The following is a 25905-nucleotide window of genomic DNA, read 5'->3' as shown; positions in this document are numbered from 1 at the left end:
AGTTTATTGATCGGTGGAGTTTGAATTTCCACTTTGAGGTAAAAAAATGCGTTCCACCTGGAATCCACCTGTCCAATATTTAATCAATTGTGCATTACGCCTCACTCTCTTATTAAGTAAAATGTGAGATGCAAATACAAATTTGATCAAATATTGGAAGGTGGAATACCATCCTAATGGCCGCAACACACTACCGCACCGCACCAAGGTCATTGTGGGACGCACCCATAAGTAAGAGGGAGAAAGCGATATCTCTTTCTCGCTCTTACTTATCGGTGCGTCGCACAATGACCTTGGTGCGGTGCGATAGTGTGTTATGGCTATAAGCCCCCTCCAGACTATGCGCGTGATTCGCGGGCGAAGCCACGATTCGCGCACGAGTGTGGAGGAGGCTATACGAGACACGAGACTAGCCACGAGCCGAGCCACGAGCCGCGAATGTAAACGCCTATTACACTTTAATAGCCTTAACACACTACCGCACCGCATATCGCTTTCTCGCTCTTACTTATGGGTGCGTCGCACAATGACCTCGGTGCGGTGCGACAGTGTGTTACCACTTTTAAGCTCGGCGAGCGGCCTTTTATTTAATAGGTGATTTATACTTGGTCAAGCAGATCTTGTCAGTAGAAAAAGGCGGCAAATTTGAAAAATGTAGGCGCGAAGGGATATCGTCTCATAGAAAATTTGAATTTCGCGCCTTTTTCTACTGACAAGATTTGCTTGACCATCTATATATTCTCGTGCGAGCCACGAGTCGAGCCGCGAGCCGAGCCACGAGACGCGAGTGTAATCATTAGCTCGACGCGCTTACGCGCTCGAGGCGAGCCACGAGTCGCGCCGCGAACCGAGCTACGAGCCGCGAATGTAAATCGCCTATCAGAGCTTAGCCCCCTCGCTCACACTCGCGTTCGCGGCGTCGCGCCGCGATTTGCTCTATATTTGATACTAATTAATAGGGAATCATGTACAAATATAGATAGACCAACAAAAGTCTGCAGCGGATTTGATAGCCCACGCAATACAAGTGTCATAATTTCATAGAAGTTTGACGTTTAAAATAACACGTGCACTGCGTGGGCTATCAAATCCGCTGCAGACTTTTCATGGACTGACTCTAGTCACATTTGACGGGCCCCTCTCCCGCAAAAATCAGCAGACTGTTTTGTACAGAAAATGACAGCCAAGGCGTCTCCAGTTACTAAATGCTCTAAGGACGATACCTAGTGAGTATTATATTCTTTGGACGATACCCTTTCGTGCCTACATTTTTAAATGCTTTTTTCTATTGTCAGAAATGGCTTAACAGACTATAAGTAGGGTACGAAAAATCTGTAGAGCCCATTATTATGCCTTCTGTCAACTGTCATCCATGTTAAACGTCAACGCCACCCGACGAATTATGAATGCTTTAGTGGTGAAAGGAATCGGGAACGAAAGATCGACTGTGTTAAGTTAAAACAGTGGCCTCGATGCGATTATATAAATTTATATTTACTATACTATAACTATACTGATAACATTTTATGTCTGCAGAGTCTAACATTCTGCCAATTATTAATTTTATTTGGTCGTTCACGTCCTCCTAACATTTTATAAGGTAAGTTTATAAGTTGTGTTATAATGCTCAGGATTCATCATTATTAGGGCTAATTGACTATATAATTAGACCATAATAATAATTTATACAATAATCATTAGGGACGTGTTGGTTTAGTGTTCGTACTTGAATGTACTACCTACTGCAATTGTGTAATGCATACCAGACAACAGCTCTATAGTAAGAGGTACTTGACTGGTTAGTTAGATCATGTAAGTGAAAGTACTCATGTAGTTCGCGTATTACCATTGCGCTCGCCGGTCGTTTGCTTTCATGTGCCTTACATTTCAATAGACTTTTAGTTACAGTTTCATGAATTAATTTTTGTTTTATTGTGCTGTTTATTTACTACAAATTAGAGTAAGTATAATTTATATGTTGTATATAAATAACTCAATTTGGCTAACAATAGTTTATTTGATAAAGTTTTGAATAGGATAGTATAATTGTACTTTGAAATTGTTATCAATGCTAACCTGCTATTGGTGTGAACTGAGAACAAAATATTATTAAATCAATTATTTACAAATAGTAGAGGTTATAGTATTCCAGTTGTGAAATAAATTAAATAATATACCTACATATGTAAATTAGAATTTGTATCAATCTGTCAAAAGCATTATTGCACTATAAATATTACACAGAGCTTATACTTTGCAGTGTTACTTAGTGGTAGTAAAATTCTTAATCTGGATGTTACAGGTGTCAATATTAAATAACCCTTTATTAATGCATGGGTAATAAATATCAAATAACTAATTAATGTTTATCTGTTTTGCATGACTAAGCCATGCAAAAAAGATATAGACCTATTCAAAAATTTCAACAATACAGTTTGATTTATAAACTCTTCATTTTATTTAATAACAGTTTTGAAGCAATGAAGTTATCAAACTTCTATGTTTGTAATAACAATTGAGCTGTTATGTGTGCAATGGTTCAGCTCATATGTTTTGCAGACATTAAATATCGCATCTAGTTTTCATGAGACCGTATTTCAGACCTTTACCATGGCTCACAGCCAGCACGAGCACCATCACTCGGGTCATGAGCACATGGAACACCATGACATGAATCAAGCAGATTATGTGAGTGGATAAAGCTTATATTCATCCTAAATATATAGTTTCTGCTAAATTGACCAGACCACACATAATGTAAATAATCTAACAAGTCTTTAATAATAAAAATAAATAACTTATAATTACATACAATTGAGATGACTTATACATATACTCAAACTAAGGATCCTGATCCTGATTGTCCAGCCAGCGTAATATGGTGAATACTTTTTGTAGTTTCAATAAAATGGCAAAGATTTACGTTGGATAGATGCTAATCGATAATCATGATTCTGAGTGTTCGTAAAAATAATTCTTACCATGTTTATTTAATGATACCAAGTTTTTTCTTAATTACAGACAATAATGAATGAAGGTATAAATTCAACCTTAAGACAAGGCAGCGGAGATAATAAAAGTCATGATCATGCTTCCCATGGCTCAATGATGGCTATGACTGTAAGTATCACCAAATCTAGTACTTTTCTCCTGTTACTTAGTGAAATAAATCGGAAGAATTTCAGTCGTTTTTAGGGTTCCGTACCTCAAAAGGAAAAAACGGAACCCTTATAGGATCACTCGTGCGTCTGTCTGTCTGTCTGTCTGTCTGTCTGTCTGTCTGTCTGTCTGTCCGTCTGTCACAGCCGATTTTCTCCGGAACTACTGAACCAATCAAGTTGAAATTTGGTACACATATGTAAGTTTGTGACCCGAATACGGACATGTAACGTAAACAAATGAATTTTAAACATGGGGGCCACTTTTGGGGGGTAAATGAAAAAATGAAAAAAATTTTTTTTCAAACTATATCATGTTACATATCAAATGAAAGAGCTTATTGTAAGGATTTCAAATATTTTTTTTTTTATAATTTTCGAATCAACAGTTTAGAAGTTATTGAAGAAAATAGGCAAAAAATGACCATTCCCCCCCCCTTATCTCCGAAACTACTAGGTCTAAAATTTTGAAAAAAATACATAAAATAGGTCTATACCTATAGATGACAGGAAAACCTATTAGAAATGTACAGTCAAGCGTGAGTCGGACTTAATTACAGTTTTTAATCCGACCCCTACGGATGTTTTAAAGAGATTTCATTCACGTTTCACATAAAAAATACATTGTTAACAGTGCCGGATTAGTTAGAGTAGTAGTTTTCTTAGAGTAATTGGTGATAATTTTCTGATAAGATAATCATTTTAAATATTTAACGGTCTTACCTACTTACGAGTAATTGTAAGGTCAAATTAAAAATTTAAAAAAAAAAAAATGTTAAATTGAGAGCTAGCTTAAAGTTTTTTGTACTCGTCGACTTTAATGGTTGAATTAATAAAGACTTTGTAACCAATAAGCAAAACAAGCACGTGCTTCGCGCACGTTCAGGAGGGGCACCAAAATGCCAGGTTGAAAAAGGTGAACAAATTTTAAAATTAGGGACAGACACATCGTTTTTACCACACGCTTTTTTTTAGCTGTCCAAAAGCTAATTTGCAAAAATAATGGCGCGTAATTCTTTGGGAAACAATCGGTAGCAGTAGAAGAGTCGTGATTACATGCATAGATTCGATTTCAACCCACTCTTTTGCGGTTCGGCGTTAGGTCTTATGCGAGGCCTTCTGCCTTAATTACACTTGGGCGTAGATCCAAATCCAAGCTTTTCTCTTTCGCAGCTAGGCCTACTGCCTTTCTCACACTTCGCCAATTCAATTCCAAGCTCTACTTTCTTGCTTATTTTATGCATGAAAACAACCTCGAATATCGAAGCCTAAGGAATATCGAGCCCTATGCGAAGCTAGGCTGATAGAAAACTGTCCCATCCCTTCTCTGTATGAAATCCTGGATTCGCGCCTGGTTAGGACTAAAAGTAAAATTGCGTTTGTATATCGAAAAATTTTCGCGCTCGCTTCGCTCGCGTTTTCAATAACTTTATAAGGTATGATAAAGGTGACATTCGGATGGCGACTGCAGCAACATTACTCTGTTGCACCGTTACTGCTGCAGTACTGTCAACTTCCGTGATAAAATGATGTGACTGATTTCCATACTAAAAGTAAAAATTTACAACTGTCTAGCATATTGCGTTTTTATATCGAAAAATTTCCGCGCTCGCTTCTCTCGCGTTTCTATTACTTTCTAAGCTATGATAAAGGTGACATTCGGGTGGCGACTGCAACAGCATTAGGTACTCTGTTGCAACATTACTGCTGCGGCACTGTCAATTTTCGTGATAAAATGATGTGACTGATTTCCATTCTCAGCTGTAACGCGGCAATGAACTTCTCTCAATTTACCAAAAAATCAATGTAATCTTGATGACCCGAGGGAGAGGGGGCACCTAGAAATCCTTAGGGCATCAACATATCTTAATCCGGCACTGATTGTTAAAAATTGTGTAATATACGGAACCCTTGGAACGCGAGTCCGACTCGCACTTGGCCGGTTTTTATAATTATGATGTAAGCCTTTTGAAGAGCAAAATCCTAAATGTGTTAAAGAGCATCTTTGTACCATCTCAATTTGATGCTTATGCACCTCGTAATAAGGTATCCATGCTTGAGAGCAATACTCAAGGTTGCTTCTGACTAAATTAAATGTATTATACAACAATTACATACATATAAGACTAGCTGTTGCCCGCGCGTTCGTCCGCGTGGACTAGATATGAGCGCCGCGCCGGCGCGCCGCCGCCGCCGACAAAATTTTCGCGCCGCCGCCGCCGACGCTGCGCTATCGGCGTGGCATCGGCGTGACCTTGTTAGATACTACTATTTTCAGAATCAGATAATATATATTTTATCTAGTTTAGATCTTTAACGGGGCCAGTCTGAATAGCTTATAGACATTAAAAGGTATTTTAGGTCCATATAATTCAAAGATATCGATGGTAAATTCAAACTTTTCTGTTTGGTAACCGCGCTACTAGTGTTAGGGCAACGAAATGACTAATTTTGCCAGCTGGCTAGCTCATCCGTCATTCACCGCTAATTTAACCATTGCAAACATGGTTGAATGTCTTAAAAAGGTGTAAAAGGGGGTTAATTTCAGATATTAAGTGTTTTCACGCCCAAAGGTGGCCGTTGGCTTCGCACGGAAGGCATCGGAAACGGAATCGGGTCTCATTCAAGCTTGGCCATTGTTCAAATTTCAAGCGTTGCTCCCTCGCAGCCCAATCTTTGGCCTCGCATCGCTCGCATAGAAGTAAGCCGCTATCTGAACCTCCAAGTTTTCGACCCTGTTTGGAGCCTAACTTTAGGCCTCGCTTTTAAAATGCTTGGTCATTGGTTCTTCTCCGATCTTAGCTCCACTGCAGCACAGCCTTTGGCCTCGTACAAATGCACCTGCAGGAAAGCTCCAGGTCTTTAACACTATGGCCTCGGTCTTTATCGGCCTTCGGACTTGCTTACACTGGACCAATAGTTCAATTCCAGCTTTGCTCTCTTGCAGCTTGTCCTTCGGCCTCGCAAAGAAGCGCGCCGTAGTCGGCGCTCCGCGCATTCGGCCTTCAGCCAAGCTCACACTTGGAGTTCGATTCTAAGCTGTAAGCTTACCTGGAACTCAGCATCTAGCCTCTCATGGGAAGGCGTCGGAATCAGGTCTTCGGTGTTAGGTGGAGCTCGGCCTTTTTGACATTAATCGGTTTGTTGGGTCGATATTGGTTCATGACGGAGTTTGATTTTCCTCACTTCGGCTCTTTGGACTGTCGACCAGACGTTTCCATGATACAGTCAATCCGCTACTTTTTACTTAGTACAAAAGATAAGGGCCACGGAAAGATCTTCCGGCCAGGGCCTCGCCAAGATTAAGACCGCCTCTGATGATGCGCGCTATCGTTTATACTATATTAAAAAAACCGGACAAGTGTGAGTCGGACTCGCCCACCGAGGGTTCCGTACTTTTTAGTATTTGTTGTTATAGCGGCAACAGAAATACATCATCTGTGAAAATTTCAACTGTCTAGGTTCGTGAGATACAGCCTGGTGACAGACGGACGGACGGACGGACCGCGGAGTCTTAGTAATAGGGTCCCGTTTTACCCTTTGGGTACGGAACCCTAAAAATCGTACCTTTATTCAATAAATTTTGCTTGAAATTGAAAAATGCACTTATTTTATAACTTTCTTACAGAAAAAACATGTATTTTCGGTAAAATTTTGTTTTGATTTCTTTTTTCATTAATCAAACGTGTTTCAAGGCCACGCCGCCGATTCGCCGCCGCCGCCGACCGATTTTGACCGGCGCGCCGCCGCCGGCTAAATGCCTATCGGCGCTCATATCTAGCGTGGACTCTTATCTTGAACATTTTACATCTTGAGTACCTATAATTTTCATAGATGCAAACTTTATAATACAAATTTTTAATATAATGTTAATGCCCTTTTACCAAGTTTGAAGTTCCTAGCTTGAAAGCTTGAAAAAAAATTGTTTGATATTTATACAAACTTTCAACTCGTTTTGCACCACGTTAGGGAATAAATTTTCAAAAACGCTGAAATTAGTTTTCTTGTAATTTAATACCTTTTTGCAAAGTTTCAAGTTCCTAGCTTAAAATAAATTTTGTACCCCAAGACGAACTTTCATCCCTCTTTTAACACCCTTAGGGGCAGAATTTCCAAAAACGTTGCAATTACTTTTTTTTTGTAAGGGGCTATTCATAAATTACGTCATTTCAAATTAGGGGGGGGGGGGGGTCTGGACATCGGATGACGGTAGCATGAAGTAGGAGGAAATGGGGTCATTTGAAGCATGATTTTTGGATGATTATAGGGGGGGGGGGTCAAAAATCGATGACGTAATTTATGGACAGCCCCTAATCAACTATTACGCCTTTCTAAGAAGTTTCAAAGCATTTGTAATGGATTCAAACTTTCAACCACTTTTTAACCCTGTTAGGGGATGAATTTTACAAAACGCTGAAATCATTATTCCTATCTTTTAATAATATACCCAAATACAAAGATTCAAGTCCCGCGTTGGAATAAAAATTTGATATCCATACAAACTTTCAACCCCTTTTTCACCACCTCAGAGGATGAATTTTCAAAAACGCTGAAATTATTTTTCTTGCCTTTTAATTTAATACCTTTTTGCAAAGTTTCAAGTTCCTAGCCTAACATTAAATTTGCACCCCAAGACGAACTTTCATCCCCTTTTTAACTCCCTTAGGGGTTGAATTTCCAAAAACGTTGCAATCGTTTTTTTTGTAATCAGCTATTATGCCTTTCTAAGAAGTTTCAAAGCATTTGTAATGGATTCAAACTTTCAACCGCTTTTTAACCCTGTTAGGGGATGAATTTTACAAAACGCTGAAATCATTTTTCCTGTCTTTTAATAATATCCCCAAATACAAAGATTCAAGTCCCACGACTCCCGCGTTCGAAAAATTTTTTGTATCCATACAAACTTTCAACCCCTTTTTCACCACATGGGGGATGAATTTTCTAAAACGCTGAAATTAGTTTTCTTGTATTTTAATAATATATCTTTTTCCGAAGTTTTAAATTCCTAGCTTAAAATAAAACTTGAACCCCATACAAACTTTCATCCGCTTTTTAACCCCCTTAGGGGTTGAATTTCTCAAAATTGCTTCTTATCTCTACACACACTACACACACACACACTTTATAAATGTAATCTAGTGTGCAAATTTCAACTTTCTATCTTTTGTAGTTTCGGCTCTGCGTTGATGAATCAGTCAGTCAGGACACTTGCATTTATATATCTTCGTAATTAGCATTCCCCACCAGGGGCCATAGTACACGTCGGCTACGTTATATTTTAATTTTGATCCCATTTTTGTAAATAGCGTCCCACAAAACCATGGAAATAATACCCATATTGATATTTTGAAATTTCAACCCCATTGCACCACCCACCAGGGGGATGATTGTTCACTTCGGCTACGTTAATTTTAATTTTGATGCAATTTTTAGGGTTCCGTACCTCAAAAGGAAAAAACGGAACCCTTATAGGATCACTCGTGCGTCTGTCTGTCTGTCTGTCTGTCTGTCTGTCTGTCTGTCTGTCTGTCCGTCTGTCACAGCCGATTTTCTCCGGAACTACTGAACCAATCAAGTTGAAATTTGGTACACATATGTAAGTTTGTGACCCGAATACGGACATGTAACGTAAACAAATGAATTTTAAACATGGGGGCCACTTTTGGGGGGTAAATGAAAAAATGAAAAAAAATTTTTTTCAAACTATATCATGTTACATATCAAATGAAAGAGCTTATTGTAAGGATTTCAAATATTTTTTTTTTTATAATTTTCGAATCAACAGTTTAGAAGTTATTGAAGAAAATAGGCAAAAAATGACCATTCCCCCCCCCTTATCTCCGAAACTACTAGGTCTAAAATTTTGAAAAAAATACATAAAATAGGTCTATACCTATAGATGACAGGAAAACCTATTAGAAATGTACAGTCAAGCGTGAGTCGGACTTAATTACAGTTTTTAATCCGACCCCTACGGATGTTTTAAAGAGATTTCATTCACGTTTCACATAAAAAATACATTGTTAACAGTGCCGGATTAGTTAGAGTAGTAGTTTTCTTAGAGTAATTGGTGATAATTTTCTGATAAGATAATCATTTTAAATATTTAACGGTCTTACCTACTTACGAGTAATTGTAAGGTCAAATTAAAAATTTAAAAAAAAAAAAATGTTAAATTGAGAGCTAGCTTAAAGTTTTTTGTACTCGTCGACTTTAATGGTTGAATTAATAAAGACTTTGTAACCAATAAGCAAAACAAGCACGTGCTTCGCGCACGTTCAGGAGGGGCACCAAAATGCCAGGTTGAAAAAGGTGAACAAATTTTAAAATTAGGGACAGACACATCGTTTTTACCACACGCTTTTTTTTAGCTGTCCAAAAGCTAATTTGCAAAAATAATGGCGCGTAATTCTTTGGGAAACAATCGGTAGCAGTAGAAGAGTCGTGATTACATGCATAGATTCGATTTCAACCCACTCTTTTGCGGTTCGGCGTTAGGTCTTATGCGAGGCCTTCTGCCTTAATTACACTTGGGCGTAGATCCAAATCCAAGCTTTTCTCTTTCGCAGCTAGGCCTACTGCCTTTCTCACACTTCGCCAATTCAATTCCAAGCTCTACTTTCTTGCTTATTTTATGCATGAAAACAACCTCGAATATCGAAGCCTAAGGAATATCGAGCCCTATGCGAAGCTAGGCTGATAGAAAACTGTCCCATCCCTTCTCTGTATGAAATCCTGGATTCGCGCCTGGTTAGGACTAAAAGTAAAATTGCGTTTGTATATCGAAAAATTTTCGCGCTCGCTTCGCTCGCGTTTTCAATAACTTTATAAGGTATGATAAAGGTGACATTCGGATGGCGACTGCAGCAACATTACTCTGTTGCACCGTTACTGCTGCAGTACTGTCAACTTCCGTGATAAAATGATGTGACTGATTTCCATACTAAAAGTAAAAATTTACAACTGTCTAGCATATTGCGTTTTTATATCGAAAAATTTCCGCGCTCGCTTCTCTCGCGTTTCTATTACTTTCTAAGCTATGATAAAGGTGACATTCGGGTGGCGACTGCAACAGCATTAGGTACTCTGTTGCAACATTACTGCTGCGGCACTGTCAATTTTCGTGATAAAATGATGTGACTGATTTCCATTCTCAGCTGTAACGCGGCAATGAACTTCTCTCAATTTACCAAAAAATCAATGTAATCTTGATGACCCGAGGGAGAGGGGGCACCTAGAAATCCTTAGGGCATCAACATATCTTAATCCGGCACTGATTGTTAAAAATTGTGTAATATACGGAACCCTTGGAACGCGAGTCCGACTCGCACTTGGCCGGTTTTGTTATTAGCGTCACAAAATACTATGAAAACGATACCCATACTGATATTTTGAGATATCAACCCTATTGGTGACTTTTCCCCCTCTTAGGGGTTCAATTTTCAAAAAACCTGAAACAGGTGTGTACTCATTTATCTTTAGGAATAATCTTGTGAAATTTGGAATAAAATAGTCTAACTAATCTTGTTTCCCCATACAAACTTTGGACCCCCATTTCACTCCTTTAGGGGATGAATTTTGAAGAATCCTTTCTTTGTGGACCCCTAGACCTTATAAAGAATCTAGTTGCCAAATTTGGACTTTCTAGTCCCAGCGGTTTGGGCTGTGCGTTGATTTAAGTCAGTCAGTCAGGTCTTTCACGTTTATATATATAGATTAAAATAAACTGTGAATGTTACTAAATTTTTTCTATGAAATATTGTTTTGTATATTCATAGTTCCTTCAAGCTCAGAGTTGTGTAGTGATATAAGTATAAGTTATGTCACCTTGTAGTTGACTGTAAGTCTAATGCTTTGAGGGAAACCTCATTACCATTTGTCCATTGAGAACTCATTCTTTACGCTAAACAATGACCTATTTACCGAATAGTTACTAAACAATGTACTACCAAAGGTAAACAGTTAGTAACTCGGAACAATGACTCGTGATTGTTGCCGACAAATAGGCTACAAAATTCTGGGCTCTGTCGTAACTGAGCAAAAACTTGCCCTCTCTATATTTTTCGATCCTACCCTGCTGTAAGACGGTAGTGGACGACCACGACTGCTTCTCCATACAAAAGTAGTCCCCATTTTCCTCCCTAGATATTGATATTATGGACAGTATTATTATACAATTTATTGTATATATATATGTATTTTTTTGTATATTATTATTAACCATAGCCTCTGCTCCTTCGTTTTCTTTTTTAGATTATTTGATTATTATAAAAGCTAGGAGCGAAAAACTAATTCAGTACACATTTTTAAAGCCTCCAACTCTTGTTATAATTAAAAAATAAAAATAACGATGGGGCAAAGCTGTGCCCCTGTGCCTGTGTTTATATACATAAAAATTGCGTAAAAATATTTTCTTTCTAGAGAGGAAAATAGGGATTACGTTTGTATAGAGAAACGGTCACATGACTTCGTCACCTTTCCTCTTACGCTTGAATAAGACTAACATGCATTACCTAATGCTTGTGGTGTTGGTATTATCGGAATACCATCGTCCGCAATGTTAACTCACAATGTCGCTGCCCCAATATTACAGGGTTCTTTCTATGTTTCACTTTTATCGAACTGAAATTTGAACATTGTCATAGTGACATTAAGTCGATTTTCAACTACCTTGAAAATGTAACATATCGTCGTTGCGCTTTTCAAAGCTGATATGTGTTCGATTTTTGATTGACAAATAGTTACCTAGCAACAAAATACATAATAGTTAGGGAGGCGAGGTAGCTAAATGGCGTAATTCAACGGCGCCGTCGAGACCTATCAAAATCGAAAGATAAAATAATTTCGAAAAGAAAAGCTCGTATGGCAAAAACCATTATAGCGGTGGGTTTGGCGTGTACGGTTTTTCAAAAATGTTAAAAAAAACAGTTACTTGGGCATTCTCGAGCGCGTCAGATATTCATACTACGTATGCCCCGAGTGCCTCTGATAACAACGGTATACTAATCTGCCGGTTTGCGTGGTGGGGGTAGGCATATAAAGTAGTCAAAAATGCAAAAAAAAAAAATTTACTCGAGCGCGTCAGATTTTCGGAAGGGGTGTTAAGTAGGCCCCAAGGAAGCTTCCTTTAAAAAAACTGACGATTTCGGCGTGACGATAAGTTACGATGAATTTTTGAAAATGCAAAAAAAAAAAGTTTTTTTGAAATACTCGAGCGCGTCAGATTTTCATAGGGGAGGTTTATCTCGGTATCCTGAAAGCATATTTTTTTAATCTGACAAAAATGTTGGTGGGTTCTCTTAATCTGACCGAAAAAGGTTTTTTGGTTTCTTTTTTTTCCTTTCTTTCTCCTTGATAAAACGGGGAATTTAAGAATGACAATAAAATTACCTTTGTTGTTTATTTAAACTTTTTTTTTGTAAAATGTATCGTTCGCGACTTATATGCCGCAACGCGTTCTTAGGAAGACGAAATGGCTCCTCCACACTTCCGGTCATGCGGAAACCGGCAGATTTTGTATTTTTAGTAAGTTTTAGATTATATTCTTCAAAATAAAAAATAAAAAAATCGCGCTCGAGAATGCCGGATTAACGTTTTTTTTTTACAAGTTCGCGACCCTATAACTCGGCGGCGTCAAGGACTTATCGTCAGATTAGTTAAATTTAGTCTTTGAACACTAAAATCAACCCCCAATATCTTAATCTGAGGCGCTCGAGTATTTCAGACTATCCATTTTTTTTTACTAATCTGATCGTCTATCCTAGGCGCGCGTCACTACATATAGAGCTAAATACTTTACAAGGTTGTTCTATTAGGTCTAAGGTATCTCTCATATCTTAAACTGCCACGCTCGAGTATTGCCGAAAATTCCCCTATTCGCCTCCCTAACTATAAGGTGTTAATTCATTTGATTAAGATCTCGCACATATAAGATTTGGTAAACGCAACGACGATATATAGAACCCTGTAATATTGGGGCAGCGATTTGTCAACCTTGTTGCAAACCCATAAGATCCACTAGTACAATAATAGGACTTCGCTAATCCGGGCGGGCAAAAAACCGGCTGTTATCCGGATTAAAGAGGTTTTCGGATTATCATTTTTATGGTATAAAAAACATTAGTAAGTAAATAAATGAATGCTTTATGTATGTATTAATACTAACATATAACTTTATTGAAACTAATGAAATAATTTACTTAACAGTACATATGTTAATCAGTTTATATACTCTTCTGCTTGACATTTTCGCTCTTCATTTCGAAGGCGCTCTTAGTTTCGTGTAAGTCAAAGTCTGCCCTTGTTAAGGCAGTGCGCCCGCGCCGAAAACGTCTGGATTATAGCGAACACCGGATTAGCGAGGCTCTCCTGTATTTCATAACATAACTTCAGAATACCTGACCTGTTTCCAAGGAATGGCTATGGATGAAATCAGGCGTTAACAGTTGCAAGTAGTACAGTCACCTGCAATAATATGTTCCTCTTCGAAAGCCGCAAAAATATGTGACACGCTCTTATGGCTCTACAAATAAGATGGTGTCAGATATTTTTGCGGCCTTCATTGTGTAACATATTATTGCAGGTGACTGTACACGCCAGGTCACAGCTCTAATGCCTTATAGTGCCCTGAAGTCTTGAAGGGAATCGACCGTGTGAACTTGACGTTCTTGCAAGTCTTGCAACACTTCGACTCTGACTTTACCAACGTACGAACGTAAACATTTCTTTTCTAGTTCCATGGCGGATATGTGGAGACAATCCTCTTCTCTTGGTGGGACGTAAAAGAGGTCGGACCGTTCATTGGCTCATTCATAGCAATATTTATAATGGCTTTGCTATACGAAGGGTAATTTATATAAATTTTATAATTAACTTCAATTGAAATTATCTTATCATGCTTGGTGGTTGCATAATGAACTTGTTTTGTTTCAGGCTTAAATATTACAGAAAACACCTGCTGTGGAAAACGTATGCGGGTCTACAGTACTGCGCGGTGGCGCCACCTGACAAGGGTGTCCAAAACATATGCAGCCCTGATGATCCTCAAGTTATACAGTTGAGTATAGACATTATGTTATCCGTACTTTCGTAACTACTACTACGTCTACCTTCCTTATCTCGCTGCTACTCGCGTGACTTTACACTTTGTTCGAAATCTGCCGTGGTCAGTATTTTCAGACACATCTGGAAATATCGATTCGACTATCGATTTGTCTGTATACCGTATCGATGTATTCAGTATCATATCTGACTGTACAATGGGTCCCCAGGCCTGATGTTATAAAGCCGTAATAAATAGTATAAATACTCCATATTCATAAAACTACGAGCCACAATTAGTAACATTTTTGTTTTATTCCTTTAAAGCAGCGGTCGGCAACCTTTTAGCAGCCAAGGGCCACATAGCAGTTAAAGAAGTGGACGCGGGCCGCACTTGTTAATATTTATGACTTTAATCAGACATTGTCATTTGTCAATATTACATACAAAATAGCCAGGGAGGCTCGCGGGCCGCAAGTGAGAGGCCGCTGGATGCCGACCGCTGCTTTAAAGCTAACTCATTTTTAGGGTTCCGTACCCAAAGGGTAAAAACGGGACCCTATTACTAAGACTCCGCTATCCGTCCGTCTGTCTGTCTGTCACCAGGCTCTAACTCATGAATCGTGATAGCTAGACAGTTGAAATTTTCACAGACGAGGTATTTTTGTTGCCGCTATAACAACAAAATACTAAAAACTTTGTCGTTTTTGCATAAAGGTACGGAACCCTTCGTGCGCGAGTCCAACTCGCACTTGGCCGGTTTTTAATTATCGCTGTCACGCGGCATATCCAATTCCGTTTCGTATAAATTGCCTTTAACTTTCTTAAATAATCATAAACCGGTTTATATCGTGGAGTCAATATACTGTGTCGCTGTATTTGCATAGGCTTTAGTAACAATTAGTCATTATATACCTAAAAGATTTTATAGAAAATACGAGGGATTGACAAAATGAAACATCGATAACCCTGTTATCGATAAGCAAAGCAAGTAAAAGATACATACTTATAAAAGAAAATTATATGAGCTTTAACTCACCAAAATGTTACAAGAATATAACTCAAATTTGATTGTACCTATAGTTATATTTTAATATATTGTGTAAACCAAAGATATAGATGTAAGAAATAGATATAAGTAAAAATATTTGTACACCGAATTCACGGTAGAATATGGTAGAACTTGCATTAATTCTAATTTAAGATCACATCAAATGTACCATATTCTGTCAAATAAATACATTTCAAATGCAAATGGGCATATGCCCATCTTCTTTAATCGATTAGCCATTTTTATGACTATAGGTATATACCTATACTCATAAAAATGGCTAATCGATTAAAGAAGATAGGCTACGTGTCCTGTATTTCGCGGAACTGTCATCTTTATCAGTTTTACTTAGTATTTTCTATAGAGACGAGCTTACCTGCCATTATGTCGATATTTCATTTTGTCGATCCCTCGTTATTGCTAGAAAAAGTTCTAGGTATTCATTAGATATCTGTTGCTGTCTGCAATTACTAATTACATAGTCTATTGAAGTAATTCCTACTGCAGCTATCGAAGTGGCTGTTAATTTATTTAAATGGGTGATATGGTAAGAAAGATAACGTATTCCGGGCTCGACTCGGTTACCTAGTCTTAAGACTGCGTCGACCGTCCAGTGGCGCCCTCATTAGGGGAATTGTATTTTCTAATAAACCAATTAATTTCTGTATATATCAGTATATTCATATTGTAGTCCTACAGATTCCCCAGTTTTTGGTTATTGTCACATAGTTTTGATAAACACAATTCCCCTAATAAGTGCTTCTGGACGGTAGACGCGCGACGATATCAGCCTGTCAGTTAATCGCAAAAGGTGACAGTTCCGAACAACTGCCAGGCTGGTGTCGTCCGGCGAACTGGTAATCTGTAAGCCCCTTAAGGTCGACAGCCGTTTTGGGTTTAGGTATATCTGTTGTAGCAGTAGACATTTAGACAACAACCGGAATCAAAGACTGCCTTCTGCGTATTGAGCACTCAGTAGGGACTAGGGACAGTAGGTAATCAGAATCACCGCAAGCGTTTACCTTTTCGATTCCGTGATTATTAATTATAATTTATAATTTCTGGCTCCTCTGCACGATGTCCCAGCGCTGCGCCAGCGCTGGGCCAGCGAGGTGGCCATGCGATGGTCGAAACACAACGCCACGATGGCAACATTCAGTTGTGATCTATCCGGTTTCCAAGATGGACGTGGAAACATTAGCCGTTGCAGCAATTTATCTATACGCCACGTACCAATATTTACTTCAAGTAATTTAAAAAAAATGGCGTAGAAGCTGCAGGAGCTTTAGATGATACCTACTTCCCGAAAAAAATTTAATGTTAGATTTTTTTTAAAGAATTTATTAAATTTCTTTTTTAATCTCATGTTACCTTAATTTGCTTAAATTATTTTAGAGCATATTATAATTTTTATTTAATTTTGTTACTAGCTTACCAACATGGCTGTGCAAATTGTGTAATGTAGGTACTTGCTATGTATAGTTAGATATATGTATCTAATATCCATTTATGTAACTGTTGGTATGTATTGTTATATTTATTCATTTAAATTGTAAATGTACTGTCTGCATAAATTTCCTATTCCTTCATTGCTTCCATAATGAGGCCACATACTCGTATTTTTTTTTCATTTATTTATTTAATCTTTATTGCACAAAAGAAAAACCTTATAGTACAAAAGGCGGACTTAATGCCATAAGGCATTCTCTACCAGTCAACCTTAAGCCTAAGCAGAGAGATTGTGAGCGGTGCTACAATTACAACAGCAAAAACAATCAATAAATTACGAATAACATATTAATTACCTATACAAATATACTATATACATATACTATAATATATCTATCATTTATTTAAGGACCAACAGATCATTTTTGTTAGTACCTACTTACGACTATGACTTATAAAATATTGTTAGTATTTTGCTCTATATACTATACAATGTCATTTTGTTACAAATGTTATAATCAGAGATAAATTAATTAATAGAAATTAAAAAGAAATGAAATTAAATCAAAATATAATATAATAATAACGACTTGATTAAATGAAAATAAATATTAGGGCATTAAATTACAAATTAAAGTTAATAATGTTAATTAATAAAAAATGTCAAAATATTGATAAAATGTCACTTCGATCAATTTCAATTTCTGCGCTATTCTAGGTAGTTCGCCTCACAAGTTATCAGGTATCAGTGTACGTATTTTACATTTTGGTTTAGGTGTATATGTATAGCACAGCCGTGGTTGAGATACACACAGTCTACATCTACACGTTCCGAGATCATTTTTGAAGAATACTGTTGGTACTGGCGCGGGTCCGGCGCACCAGGGATGTACATCGCTTGCGCATACTCGCGTATAATATAAACACTCAACCCGCGCCTCGGTAAACATCCCTGATGCACTACAGTATCGCGGCAGGGTTATATATCAGAATACCGAAAACTGATTAACCTAATGTAGAATCACCTATGCTTGATTCACCTATTTTTAAATTACCTAGCGATCATTTTACCTAAACATTGACTGACTTAAGTTTATAATACCTACGCTCAAATAGCCTAATGGACGAAACACCTAATGCACGATATACATAATGCACGTTTTACCTAATGCACGCTTCACCTAAAGCCGACATACCGAATGCACGTTTCACCTAAATTATACCTAATGCACGAAGCACCTATGACTGATATACCTAATGGACGATACACCTAAAGCTGATATACCTAATGAACGATGTACCTAAAGTTGATTTACCTAATGGACGAAATACCTAAAACCGTTAAACCTATCGAACGAAATACGTAAAGTTGATATACCTGCTGAACGAATTACCTAATGCACGGAATACCTAAAGTCGATATACTTAGCACAAAATTCATATCATTTTGCCGAATGATTAAGTGGCAAACTAAGCCAATAAATCGTATGATTACTCAACTTTACAGTAGAAACTGTTTGTTTGGATAACAACTTAAAAATACACTTTTTAAAACGCTACCTTTTAGGTAGTAGAATGATTTTGTAAGTCTAATACAAAACATAAAAATCTTTATTTTTATAAGTTAACATCATGACGATGAAATGAAAGTCGGTTTTGGCACTGTTTGGTCGCAGTTAACCTAACACTCTGTCAAATCTCAGTTAATCTCGACTCTGTCAAATGACTAGACTTTATATTATAATAAAAAATAGTAGGTAAGTCAATTGAATGATTTGGCTAAAAAATGTACTTATACCAAATATTGTATGTCCCAATAATATTCTACTAAACAATAATTATATTTTTAATTTTGATTTTAGGTATCTCGTTGATTAAGTACATAGACTTCAGGTATTTCGTTCATTAGGTGTATCGAATTTAGGCATTTCGTCCATTAGGTATATTAACTTTAGCTAATTCGATCATTAGCTATACCGACTTTAGGTTATTTGTGCATTAGGTATATCAGCCTTAGACGTTTCGTGCAATAGGCATATCAGCTTTAGGTAATTCGTGCATTAGATATATCAACATTAGGTGTTTCGTATATTAGCTGTAGGTATTTTGTGTATTAGGTAAATCGGTTTTAGGTATTTCGAGCATTAGGTGTTTCAAGTTTAGGTAAATCGATCATAGGTATTCTGAGCTTAGGTAAACCAATTTTAGATGAAACGTGCATTAGGTAATTCGTTCATTAGGTGTTATAAGCTTAGGTTAATTGATCATTATGTATTTTTTTAAATAGGTGAAAAGAGCATAGGTGATTCAACATTAGGTAAATCGATTTTCGGTATTCTGATATTTAACCGTCACTGATACCCCCGAAGCTCACTGGAAGGCCCGGTTTGGGATTGAGTCTGTTAGTGGACTTCCATAAACTCTTATCTCGCTTAGAGTGGTGCTCGCATATAATATCCAACTTAATTTGTTCTTCATTCTTTTGACACAAGTTTAAGCGAGATCTAAAGATTCTTTTACTCTCACGCACTTCCTCAAACACTTTTCCTACTTACGGTTTAGAGTACAACAACCAAACCTGAAACTTTAAACGGGCTGTCCTATGACCCTCGCTCACATACCTGTTCCAGCCAGCTATAGGTTTTTTTTCTTTTTAACAATATTGGGCCTTCAACATACAATTACTGATTCAGTTTTAATAAAAAAAATCGTAAATTGATACTGAGCACAAACGTCCACTCTCGACCGCGTTCGAGCACGCACTGTGGATTGGGCCACGTGTAGATGCGTACCGCCATCGCTGGCCCACTACCTTTGATGTGCGGACGAAAAACCGACACAGCGGCCATCCCATCGCTATTCGCCGCACCGTAAGCCATCCTACACCACTACCCTCACTACACGTTGGCCCATCATAGTGGGCCACTATGATGGGTCATCGTGTAGAGGAGCCATTCGCTGCCATTGACTTGATATAAAGTCAATACATTTCGTGTCCCACACGCCACGTCTTGATATGTTATTCGGGTTGTCTGCGTGCGATTTTTTACATGGCGTTGATGACAATGATGACAGCGTGGCGAAAAGGTTAATTAATCTGTCGATCATTCGGCGCTAACTCCTGTGAATCAATTGCATCTGTATATCAGAGTTTAACGTACCCAACATTTACCTGATATACCTATTAATTACATATATCCAACTAATTGATATCTTATCTTGCTGATATCCAGTTAGCAGCCATTCGTAAACAACGCCTTTTAAGAGGAAAGTGAACGAACGTAGATAACTATATACAAAAGTAGTCCCCCTTTTCCTTTCTGGATATTATTAAATAAAATTACATGGTAATTATCGTAACACAATGGAATCAATTAACTTACGACTAATTACAGGTCCTTAAATACATAAAACAATTCTATGCTATACAAAAAATACTGAGTTATATCGATCCTGCACATCGGTTTTAATTAACAATAAGTAATCAATATTGTTGACATATGCAAGGTATGGTCACATTGTATGTCAATTTGTCATTGTATGTAATGTATAGAGCTTTGATCTAAAATTGCACATGTACTTATAAATTACTAGCTTCTGCTCGCGACTCCGTCTGCGTGGAATGATGATTATGATGGCGATGATGATTGTTAAAAACTATCCTATTTCCTTCGTTGGGCCTCAAACTTGTCCCCATACAAAATTTCATCCAAATCGGTCCAGTGGCTAAGCGTGAAGAGGTAACAGACAGACATTACAGAGTTGATATCGCATTTATATTATTAGTAGGAATTATGGACCATTCAAGTTGATCTAAAGATTCTAAAGCGTTTCACAAATGAAAATAACCGACTTGGTTTTCGTACTCGTATCCTCTTCCTTTTTGGAGGTTGGTTAATTATTCGTCAAAATTAACTTAGTAGTATTGAAGTTATGGTGACTCGACATAAAAATGTGAGGGTGTAAATAACCCTTCGTCTTCTTGCCTATTAATGTCGAAGTGACATAAAATTTTAACGAATCCAAGAGTACCATTTAATATAGGTAAGGGGCTATTCATAAATTACGTCATTTCAAATTAGGGGGGGGGGGGTCTGGACATCGGATGACGGTAGCATGAAGTAGGAGGAAAAGGGGTCATTTGAAGCATGATTTTTGGATGATTATAGGGGGGGGGGGGTCAAAAATCGCCAAAAATCGATGACGTAATTTATGGACAGCCCCTAAGTAGGTACCTACTTTTTCCAACGATCAAGAGTCCCAGAGGTTTAAAAAAAATTGCCAGTTATTCACTCATGACGTCATGACTTCATCAGTGTTACCTACTTAAATGTGTGTTTAATTTTAATTAGGTAAGTTAATTATATGGTACTTCATATACCTACTTGTAACTCATTACCTCGACCCAGCGCAATTGGCATACCTACCTATCGATCTCAAATGGCAGTTAAATTACATGCGCCCATGACTGGACCGTTAGACCATAGCAAAACAATTTTAAACGGATCCTTCTGTCGGCAGTTCATACTTATATGGTAAATCGGCGGTCGGCAACCTGCGGCCCGCGGGCCGCATGCGGCTCGTGAAACTGTCACTTGCGGCCTGCGAGCCTCTCTGGCTTAGGGTTGCCAACCGTACTATATTATATAGTATTGTACTATATTTTGGCTCTCTGTACTATATACTTTTGGAAAAATATATAGTACGCTAAAATACTATATTTCCGATTAAACGTATATTACACTCATGTTTAGTATTTTATCTAAAAGTACTATATTTTTTTGAAATGTACTATATTTTTGATGCCTTATTCTGGAAAATACTATATTCCACCAAAAAAAAGTTGGCAACCCTACTCTGGCTATGTAATATTGAGAAACGACAATGTCTGATAAAGTCATAAATATTAACAAAGTGCGGCCCGCGTCAACTTACTCATCGTTAACTACGCTACTAAAACTACGCAAAAAAAGGTTGCCGACCGCTGTGGTAAATCCTAAACATTGACGTATAATCGCGCGAAATTAAATTATCGATACCGAGGGCCTACGGGAAAATTGAAATTTCGTTTTGCCTCTCTATCACTCTTGAAAATTCGAGCGATAGAGAGGCAGATAACTAAATTTCGATTTTCTATTTTCTCGGTAGGACCTTTGGTCACAGAGGGCGTATGACGGAAGGGGACACACACGACATGATAAAGTGAAAGTCACATTTTAACATCGCGTGCTTGAAAGAGACTGATGCTGTCACTATCATTCTGTCAGGTAGACAAGTGCGATCATTATCTCGGCCTTGAGGCCAGAGCACACCGACTGCGTGTGCGCGACGTGCACGTGCGCGTGCGCTAAAATGTTGGAGCCGCACACTTCACGCAAGCGGTGTGCCGTCTCTCATTGGGATCTGTATATTACAACGCGCACAGGCCTTTATCCTCTTTGAGTCGCAGATGACCAACAGCATCTTAAGCCCCCTCCAGACTATGCGCGTGTCTGCGAAAATCGACGCCACACTCGCGTTCGCGGCTTCGCCCGCGATTCGCGCACGAGTGAGGAGGGGGCTTTAGGGTCTTAGCGATCGCTCTTCATCCACATTTTTTCCGTCCACATCCCGATCTCCCGGACGATAAATTAAAACAAAGAAAAGAACAAAACAAAACTATTACAATCTCTTTTAAAGAAGGGTTTTCATTAATTTCGTAATTTATTATGAAATATTCATGACATGCCCACGATTGGTCACATAATTCATTTTAGTAGATATCCGATATCGACTGTTCTTTGCAAACGTGATTCGTTTCACGTCCACTGTTTACTTTATATAATCTCTTTTGTCTTGTATGTGAATGTAAACTTTGATTCTTGACGATGTAATTTCCCACTTTCATAACCAAACAGCTCGGAAATATGCCTATTGGTAGTAAAAAATCAATGTTATATAACACTTTTTTCTTTCTTTTAAGGCCGGTGCCGCATGCTCTGGAAAGGAATGTGTAAGTAACCTTATTTATTAAGTCATTCATAGCTACGTACAGTTAGCAGCAGATGTAGCTATGCGGGCGAAGTTTTCAAAATTATCTGAACAAAACTTTAATATTGTGAGAATAAGAGCGTCTGTAGATCATTTTGAAGGTTGGAAAACCTTTGCTGTTGACTGTACGTACATTTTTAATTAGCTGGCTAGAGTAAACTGACGTTGGATAGACTTGACCCTTATCAGGTTAGAATATCATTAACCTTAAAATATCACAATTTAATCAATTGGTTCGCAATTATTTGTTAAAACAAGCGGCAGTTTATTATGCTAAGTACAGTCACCTGCAATAATATGTAACACAACGAAGGCCGCAAAAATATCTGACACGATCTTATTTGTAACGAAATAAGAGCGTGTCACATATTTTTGCGGCCTTCGGAGATTAACATATTATTGCAGGTGACTGTACCCTAGAATCCCTAGATCCTTAAAATAAAAGAAATAGATTAAAATCGACCAAATCGGCTTAAGTCTTTTCGACACTAAAGTTCGTTTTTATTAGACATGTTTTTTTAAGTAAAAAAAGCTTTTTAAAATCAGTAACGATTACTTGTGATGATTCATAAGTGTTACATATTTGCCGTGACTTATATTTTTCAAAACTGTTTTTAAATAAAAATACGTCAAGATTGTTTACCTTTTTTCTAATGCTAAAAAAACTATAGTATTGGGTATATTCACCCACATTATATAGTTTAGTAAATACCTAACTGACATGAAGATAAAATGACAAGTTTTAATCTGCTGACCTAACGTGCTGGACGTAGGAACAATTATATAGGTAATTAAAAATGTCCCATGGCACATATTTTTTCCACCATTCTAGCATATATTATATGTGAAAGTGTAGTTAATAAGTACGTTAATCCCGTGTATAGTAGGTGGAGTTGGGTCAGTCTGTCGTACCAAATCAAAAGCAGTGATCGATCGCTCGCCTGCAGGCTATACAACTGAGATATTATCTCTGACTCCTCTGAGCCCGTTATTTTTGTTAGATTGATATGCCGACAAGCGAACAGGCCTAATGTTATAGTTTTAATTGCATGTACCTGCTTAGTGTAGATTCGTGAGCAGAAGTTGAGCGTCGAATACAGAGTAATACTTAAAATATATTATTTTTTCTTATAAAGTTAGTTAGTAGACTTATGTTCTATTCGTGTAATTTAGAAAATGGACTCTAATGTAATGGAATAATGGCAGATTTTCGGAATTACCCGATACAGTTTAAGTTAGTTTTGCTAGTGCTCGTTTCAAATGAGAGTACCTACCTACATACAAAATGGAACCCTTATAGCTTAAAGGATCACTCGTGTGTCTCATCTGTCACAGCCAATTTGCTCCAAAACTACTAGACTGATCGAGTTTAAAACTGTTATTAACGGTCCTGTACAGACAGTATGATTGCACTTTTATGGTATATCCTGCAACCTGCAATGCGTCCCGCTCTCACTTAGTTATAGGTGTAGAACGCGAGTTTTGATGACATACTATAAAAGTGCGGCTACAATTATCCGTAAAATTGCAACACAATTAAGTGGCCTGATAAGAGTTGTTGTTTTGTTTACAGACCGACGATGCTAAGCGGCGCGCACGCCTACCAAACCGTGCTCCACGGTCTCCAGGTGTTCATCAGCTACATGCTCATGCTCGTGTTCATGACGTACAACACGTGGCTATGCGTGGCCGTCGTGCTAGGCTCGGCCACGGGGTACTTCCTCTTCGGCTGGCGCGAGTCCGTCGTCGTAGACTTCACCGAACACTGTCACTGACACAAACTCAAATAACGAGGTCGGGTGACGCAAAACACGTTATACTGAATGAGATCCGGATTGGCTATGGACGAACAATATAAAGCATTGTTTATTTTTAAGCATAAACGGCCGCTGTTTAGATTATACATACCTATTGTACCTAAAGTGTAATTTATAAGTTAAAATTTAATGTGTTATTTTTTAAAGCGACTTGAAAAATTTAGCTTGGCCTAATTATGTTGACACTCAATACGTGTTTAGGGATGAATCATTATTTAATGTCGTTGTTATTACAGAATAGATATGGCTAAGCTATTCTGTAAAATTATTCCTTGAATTACATTCCTCTTATTGTCAAAATAAATTCCTTAGCTAAGAGAAAATACCAAGTTAAATACCAAGGTATTTAAATTGGTGATGGTGTGATATGTTATATGCACAAGAACACGTAGAGTAGAGATACGTAAAAGTTATTTATTTGCTAGTTACTTAGTATTTACACTATGCATTAATTTAAGGTATTTATTTTGGCGGTAAGAAAACTGTATTTATGCGATACAATTTTAGTAATTATTATATTTACCAAATAAAACACCTAGTGTAAAAATCATTTATTTGCAACATTTTTTTGCATCTCGTACTCAATGACGCGCCACCAAAATTCCTTGCAAGTATTTGTAAATTACGTACTTTAGACGCCCGGGATAAAGCATTATATTGTTCGTCATTAGCTGAATTGGAGATGATCATTTTGCATACGTCTTTTGTGTCATTCTGTGTAATGACACCGGAGTATAGAAAAGAAACAGAGAGATATTTTCCGTACTGTGAAATACATTACTTCAAACGCGCGGCTTACGCTTCTCTGGCTGCGCGTGCGGCAGTAGTGTTCACAGCATGGTTTTAGAACGCGGTTTTTACTCCAGTGGTTATGGTGATTTAGCACCGGCAAGGAGACGCGAGGCACAGCGTTAAATTTCATGCTAATGTAATTTGTTTATTGGAAATTTGCCGCTGCGCCTTGACTTGTTCACCGGTAAAGCACCCCCAGGTACCTACAGCACATCAAGCCTGTGACTACTACAATACAAAATAGTATTAAAATATGTTAAATAATATCCTCGCTTTTTTGTTGCGTAGTTCAAATAAATATATAAATATCGTGTGTAAAATAATTCACGTTTTAAGAGGACACATGTTGTTTAAGTACTTTTTGGGCGACGATTTTGATGTTTATTTTAGTACCAGTTATACCTTTATAGAATATTGTATATTTAGAATAATGATATCAATATAAATGCTTTGATCTGGAAAAACTTGTCTTTTATTTTTCAGGGAATAAAATAATTGTATTTTATATATACCTATGCAATACAGTGGTAGATATTACATATAACAATTATTATTATCTTTATATCCT

General features: G+C 37.6%; 1 protein-coding gene across 3 annotated transcripts; it reads left to right on the top strand.

Moving 5' to 3' along the window:
* Nucleotides 1-1389: 1389 nt before the first annotated feature.
* LOC134804231 (high affinity copper uptake protein 1) lies at nt 1390-25801 on the top strand. Of its 3 annotated transcripts, none has more exons than XM_063777199.1 (7): nt 1390-1600; nt 2602-2688; nt 3022-3120; nt 13892-14004; nt 14091-14213; nt 22661-22690; nt 24302-25801. In XM_063777199.1, the coding sequence occupies exons 2-7, from the start codon at nt 2611-2613 to the stop codon at nt 24501-24503; spliced, it is 645 nt and encodes a 214-aa protein (XP_063633269.1). In that variant the 5' UTR covers nt 1390-1600; nt 2602-2610; the 3' UTR covers nt 24504-25801. The 3 variants fall into 3 exon arrangements, with proteins under 3 accessions (XP_063633269.1, XP_063633271.1, XP_063633270.1); XM_063777200.1 differs by lacking the exon at nt 1390-1600 and adding an exon at nt 1794-1960; XM_063777201.1 differs by lacking the exon at nt 2602-2688 and having other exon boundaries at nt 1391-1600.
* The last annotated feature ends 104 nt before the right edge of the window (nt 25802-25905 follow it).

This window comes from Cydia splendana, chromosome Z (assembly GCF_910591565.1).
Source record: "Cydia splendana chromosome Z, ilCydSple1.2, whole genome shotgun sequence".
Lineage (NCBI taxonomy): Eukaryota > Metazoa > Arthropoda > Insecta > Lepidoptera > Tortricidae > Cydia > Cydia splendana.
This window is presented reverse-complemented; position numbering and strand designations above follow the sequence as displayed.

Coding starts and splice junctions, on each gene's coding strand:
- LOC134804231 (XM_063777199.1), top strand. CDS start 2,611: ATGGCTCACAGCCAGCACGAGCACCATCACTCGGGTCATGAGCACATG. Junction 3,121..13,891: donor GCTCAATGATGGCTATGACT/GTAAGTATCACC, acceptor TTTCTTTTCTAG/TTCCATGGCGGATATGTGGA. Junction 14,214..22,660: donor GATGATCCTCAAGTTATACA/GTTGAGTATAGA, acceptor CTTTCTTTTAAG/GCCGGTGCCGCATGCTCTGG.